Source organism: Macrobrachium nipponense, chromosome 10, assembly GCF_015104395.2.
Source record: "Macrobrachium nipponense isolate FS-2020 chromosome 10, ASM1510439v2, whole genome shotgun sequence".
Classification (NCBI taxonomy): domain Eukaryota; kingdom Metazoa; phylum Arthropoda; class Malacostraca; order Decapoda; family Palaemonidae; genus Macrobrachium; species Macrobrachium nipponense.
The window spans coordinates 95,846,428-95,853,280 of NC_087204.1; the positions used below are offsets into that span (position 1 = coordinate 95,846,428).

Consider the following 6,853-nt stretch of genomic DNA (forward strand, 5'->3'; position numbering starts at 1 on the left):
TAAGTTAGCTGTTCTCTCTCTCTCTCTCTCTCTCTCTCTCTCTCTCTCTCGTGCTCGTCCCTCGTTCTCTCTCCTCTTCTCAATCTCTTCTCGTCCTCTCCTCTCACTACATACGTACATCTTAAACCTAAGTACTTTTATATCAGGCATCTCAGAAACCTTAATACATTAATTAGTCACTTTGATAGTTATCTTGTATTCCCTCCTAGAGAAATTCTACAAAAGTCAGTCCTATGTGTGTCAGTGAAAAGAGAAACTGACAGCAACATAATTTGTAAGTTTCAGATAAGAATATCAACACTGTTCATTCATTCTTTAATGTCAAAACTTGTCTGTTACTGTGTCGTAACGTAAGATTTTCATTGCACATGTGAGCCTTTCTCAGTTCTTACCTAATTCAGGGTATTGAATCGTTACTTCAACCCTCGCATTCTCTCATTTCAGAAAGTACCGCAGACTCCATCTACCCACATAACAGAATGAGGTTTCATTTCAACGTGAGTAACATCCCAGCAGACGAGATCTTACATAACGCAGATCTACGTCTGACCCACACGATCCATCCCTCGGCCCCTGCTCTGGGCAAGAACGCGTCCCATGTTCCCGAGAAGCGCAGTAAACCACTCAAGAAGAAAAAGTGGTCCACGGAGGATGTGCCCTACCTGCACAGAATCATGGTGTACGACATCCTCCGCAGAGCCACGAAAACTTCGGAGCCCACCTTGCGATTACTCGACACGAAAGTAATCGACGCCAGGAAAGGAGGGGTTCAAAAGCTCGACGTCTACGACGCCCTGAAGCGATGGATCGTCGAGCCCAAGAAGAACTTTGGCGTCCTGGTGGACGTCGTCGCTCTGAACCAGACCACAGAGTACGACACCTCTCACGTCCACCTGCGAAGGCCACAGTTCGACCACAGCAGTTGGCACGAAAAACAGCCCCTGCTTGTGACTTACACGGACGACAGCAAGTCGAAATCCAGAAGCAAGCGATCGACTCCCGTCAAGCACAAAAAGACGAAGAATTACTGCAAGAGGTACCCGCTTTATGTCGATTTCCGCAAAGTGGGATGGGACGACTGGATAGTAGCCCCTCCCGGATACGAGGCCTACTTCTGCAAGGGAGACTGCCCCTTCCCGTTGTCTGAAGACATGAATGCCACTAATCACGCCGTCGTTCAGACGCTGGTCAATTCCAGGTACCCAGACAGAGTGCCCAAAGCCTGTTGCGTGCCAACTGAGTTGTCAGCAATTTCGATGTTGTACATGGACGACGATGAAAAGTTTGTCCTCAAAAACCACCAGGATATGGTGGTCGAAGGTTGCGGCTGCAGGTGAAAAGGGGTGGTCGTCAAGTGCCTTCGATTTCCTCGCGAAAAGAAAGGCCGCGGTCGTCGCTTGTTTTTCGTTTCTGCCGTCTGTGTCGGAGGCGGAGGGGTAGCGTCCGGTGGGTGGTGTGAGCCGGAGTCCTTCTCTGTCGTCGGTGCCAGCTGTCATTCTCGTGACATGAATATGCCTCAAGTGAGTCCCAGGCGGATGTGATAATGTATAAGTTACTTAAAAAAAGAAATTATAACCATTATTCTTAGAAAAGGTACTCGAGGCTGAACAGCGAGATGACCGTCCAGAGCCCCAGAAGGCTCGCGAACGTATGACGCTAATATCTATTTAGTGCAGAGTATAAATGAATAATTAAGTACATAAAAATCATAGAGGCTGGAAAAACAGTCAGGAGAAGTGACAAGAGAGGAAACTGGAGTAACATTTCTTTAAAAGAGGAAAAAGGATATTTTGTGAAGTAAACATAAAATGATTAAATTGTCTCTCGCTCTCTTTATCTCTTTCTTTCTTTCTCTCTCACCCCTCTCTAACTTCCTACATGAACAAAGGTCTCTAAACGCATACTAAGTTCCGGGACCTCAGAAAACACGTTAAATCGACAGAGAGAACGATAAATGAAAATGTTTCATGCGAGCGTTTTGGAAAGCGAGAATGTCCCTCTTCATGCTCTCATCCGATTGCAGATGACATTTTGTTTGGGCCAAAGATATAGAAAGCGATGGTTGGCGTTGTGGCGTGGAATTCTACGAGAATGAGAAAGTGCTGTGTAAATATGAATGAATTTTTATATACAAAAATATATATGAAAAAGTATATGGTATATTATTGCCAATACTCTATTGTAAAAAATACTAAAAAAAAAAAAAAAGAATACTGAATGAGCTGCACATAATCAAGTTTACAAAATGCAATTCAATCGTTTCTACGGTCATTTTCTCTCCTTCGTGTATATATATATATATATATATATATATATATATATATATATATATATATATATATATATATATATATATATACGCACATATGTAATCTGTAGTTTCTCAACCAAAGAGTGGTGCTGACTAATCTTGTTAAAAGCTGAAAGAATTGTTGGGCCAAACGGATGACAGAATACCTTTAACTGTATATTTCCTAGATAAACAATTGTAAATAACGTTTTATGGCCCACTCTTCGTCGGACGCTCCTAGATGAGAAACAATACATTGCCCCCCTTCATAACGAAACGAAACATGTTTCTCTCTCTCTCTCTCTCTCTCTCTCTCTCTCTCTCTCTCTCTCTCTCTCTCGAGGAGTATTGTCCTTGAATGGCAACAAATACGAACTGTCATTAAGTGACGTGTGGAAACTGACGAAAAAGTTTAACGTTTTAACTGAAGTTTATGTTTGCTGTTTTGATATGACACAAATTCTTTTGTTTATCATTTTGCTGCGTATTCATTTTTATAGCTTTTTTATTGCAATTATACTTCATTTTATCCTTATTATGAGAGGCTCCTCAGTGCTGTATTTATTTGTTGTATAAATAATACTCGAACGCAAAATTTGTACAGATTTATTTGTATTTAAAGATGTGAATATAGATTTAAGATATTTTGTACATATTCTGAAAGACAGTAAGCGATTATTACTGGAATAAATTTTATATGAACAATTGGAACTCTTTCATTCATTCCCTGTTTGAAGTGTTTCTGATGTCTTAACATCTATGGCTATGTAGGGATTCTATACCATATATTGTGATTCAAAAAATGTTAATGTGTGTCTTAATGGCATTTGTCTTTTAACGCGTGGTCTTAAGGCTGCTCTAGAAACAAGAGCCAGTGCCAGAACAAAGCAGGCTTAATGTAGAAAAACATGAGATATCCTGACAGCGACACAAGCTTTAAACAGACTCCTGCAAAAACTGATTTGCCTTGACTCAAAATTTTTTTTAAAAATCTAGAGTTTTCAACATGCATAATTAAGAAAACTCAAAACTAATCATTTCACATTATTGAAGCTATGAAATATAGTTTTCATACTTAAAGAAATGTGAATCATTATGTTATTTGCATATATGATGCAGAGTTATAGCAACAAGAATATCTTGAAGCAGTGTTGAATTATTATAAAGAAGACTATCAATTAAGACAATGAAGAATATTTTAGTTAGAATTCAACTCAGACGGAACACCGGATATAATTAAAAGCAAAGGCAGGTAATTGCTAAGAAATTAAAATATGAATTGAAATGTAATTAATCTGTATCAGTGAGTCAGCTGTCAGTGAAGAAACTGGCCAATTTTCTCTCTCTCAAGCTCTCAGCCAAATGCTGTTGTTAAGGAGACCTTTCGTCTCTTTGGCCCAGTTAAGAAAATAAAAGATGAAAGTGGTACACACTGAAATCTGCACAAACACTTATTTTTTAATCACATATTAATTTTTTTCTCGGACTTATATCGACCAGACGAAAATTTAGTTTCAAGCGAATGCTAATATTTAAATTGTTTTTTTTTTTTTATCATGGCAAGTATTGCCAAATCGCAACCCGATCAGGTGTTCGAAATAATTGCCAATTTCCAAGGACATATTTCGTAAAGGATTTCACCCGAGATCATCGATTCTCGACAGTGAGTGAAAAAAAAAATAAACAGTAGGTGGTTAAGGATTGACTGGGTTGCTGATGCCATATTGGTGTTGCAATAGCAAACTTTACAGACGTCTATATTTGTTTTATGTGTTCATATAAACAAGAGTGAGAATAATTGAATGGATCAAACATACCTCAGTGGAAAGTAGATAAGCGTAAGTAATTTACAATAAAAAAACACCGAAAGATGGAAATCTATGGGTAATACCTTATATCGAGATGAAACCTTGAAATAACTGAGTTTCTACGAAGTGACAGAGAATCGAAGTCAAAATCACATAAAGAAATGTTACTCTGAAATACGTCAAAAAAAGGGGGGGCCGGAATTCCACTGAATGTAATTCAAAGGGGAATTAAAAAGGGTAAATTTAGAACAAACGAACGCATCATCGATATGTATCAATTTACTAAGCACTGATATATATACAATTAAAGAGAATATGAATCAACAGGAGCGTGTTAATCATACTGAGTTGTGGATGGTTCGTGTTTACAGCATACAATAAAATATTGCTCAAGTTTATTACACCAACGAGACGATTCGTTCCTAAACTGTTTGTGAAAGTATGCTTGAGTCCTTCAAGCCTGTTGTTTTATTACAGGGACTACAAGTTTGCCCCTGACCTTTTGACATCAGTTTTGGAAACATTTCGGAAAAAAAATTCAACTTCAATGGAAAATGAATAAAAAAAAAAACATTCTGCAAGGACAGATTGTGAAGTCGACATTCCCAAAGAAATGTTTCTAGCGTGAATACAGAAAATAAAACAAAGGAGATATCTGAAGAAATTGTAAATGTTTATGGTTATCTAATAAATTTCAAACAAACTTTGAACGAAATATAAGAATACCTTGCAAGTTGAAATAATGAGTGAGGAAACCTTCAAGACGTAACATTGAAAACTACTATAGCAAAACATGTATTAAGGAAAAGTGCAACATATGACTGAGGTACCGCAAGAGAATTTGACATCCACAATAAAATTCTATATGACGTGAAAATACTTAAGAGGTATTTGTCAGAGTTATATCTTAGGAAACAATTTACAAACAAAATTCTACAACTGGATTAGGGGAAAGAATCTACATATTATAAGATGCTTTTCCTGTAGCATTGCTCAAGACAAGTGCTATCCTCACGGGTATCCGGAAATGGACATTTCAGCACTTCATGGAATGAATCTCACGCTCATTGCAGTAACCGATGCATTGCCTGGCATTCTGAAAGTGCAGGACTATTCTGAAAACGTACCCCTGGCCAAGTTCAGCCCGGAATGGAAATGGGAGAGGAACTGACGAGAAAACCAGGCGGAACCATATTCTGAAAGAAGTGAGAGACGGGATTCGGCCACTCGAAAGAAGGGAGGTAATATTTATTACAAAGAAAAATCCAGAAGGTAAATCCGGTGTATCGAGGGCAACGGGAAAGAAGTGGTGATTTCCACGGAATAAATTAGAGAACTGGCTTAACCGGAAAAGAGGAAGAACTCTACTTTGCATTTTACAAAAAAAGCCAAAATTGGTCGCGCAGGCGTACCCCAAACTTATCATCCTGCTCGTGTGATTTCGGACAGAAAATAGTATGAACAAAGTTAAATGAAAAAAATAAAAAAGTGGTGTTGAAGGAGATCTGGGTAGAAAATGTAAAAAAAAACCAGAAGAATGAAAATATTTCTGTTACATTAAAAAGAAAAATTTATTTTTTTACTAAAAGTCTTACAGGAAGTTATAAAAACGAATATGAAAGGAGATATCTTTGAAAATACGACTGAAAATATCTGCTTCTAAGGAAATCTTTAAAAAAAAGGTGCATATGATTCGCTAATTCCCTTTGTTCAAGAGAGTATATCAGAATTAATTACAAAATATATTCATCTCATAATCATGTAGCATACGATATTCGAAGAGATATCCCGGGGATTGGAATAACATGTAAATCATTAAAAGTGGCCATGTCAGTAAGAAAATCCTGAGAACTTTTTCTGCTGCTGTGCCCGTAGAATGGGGCCTTCAAATACAGAAGACTTAAAATTATCGAGAGCAGAGTTAGAGTTTTTTGTATCAAAAATATAAAAAAAAAAGACGCCTACGTTTTAAAATAACCCATTCAGTGACTCTATCCTAGGATCAAACACGAGAAATAACACCAAATTCTGAAGATGTTACAAGAAAACTGAAAAAGCATCTCCAGGTATGAATATTTAGTACTAAGCTAATTTATCTTTATATATACATATGCACGTAATACGTGTGTATGTATGTGTATATATATATATATATAGTATATATATATATATATATATATATATACCCACATAAACATTATGAATTCTATATTACATGCAAAGATCATTCAAAGCGTCTTTTCTGCTAATACTGTTTTATCTTAATTCTTCAGAAATGAGTACTGGAGACAACAATTTAAAATAAAACCATTTCCCAACTGGAAATAATGAAGATGATATTCGGAGGGAATCAAGACGTAACAGCAGAACCAACATTTATAATAGGATACGTACAAAATGTTAAAAAAAAAAAAATCAAACAAACCTGGATTCCTATCAGGACAGAAAACAAAAAAAGATGGAAACGAGACTTCGAAGGATTCCTCGGTAAGGAATGTCTAGCCCATCCACCTAACGGATTAAACCAGTCATCCCTCCTTTGCAACTTCGAGGGGGATAATGCTTTCAGGAATGGTTTAAAAACTGCTGCGAATTGCTGCAAAGATCATATGAATGCTGAGTGACTCCAATGTGTAATTTTACGAAGCCTTTTCAAGAGTATCTTGAAAAATAAAAGCTTAAGTAGACAGTAATTCATTTTGAATTATTTTGAATTAAGTCAAAGATTATGCATTGTAAGCATAAAGTTTACTTT

General features: G+C 36.9%; 1 protein-coding gene across 2 annotated transcripts in view; it reads left to right on the top strand.

The window, feature by feature from the left end:
* The window catches only part of LOC135223774 (bone morphogenetic protein 2-like), a 43,676-nt gene extending 40,681 nt beyond the window's left edge, over positions 1–2,995 (top strand). For both annotated transcript variants that reach the window (XM_064262552.1, XM_064262553.1), the window contains exon 3: positions 445–2,995. In XM_064262552.1, the coding sequence (XP_064118622.1) occupies positions 445–1,337 (893 nt within the window). In that variant the 3' untranslated portion in view covers positions 1,338–2,995. The remainder of the gene's footprint in view (positions 1–444) is intronic.
* The last annotated feature ends 3,858 nt before the right edge of the window (positions 2,996–6,853 follow it).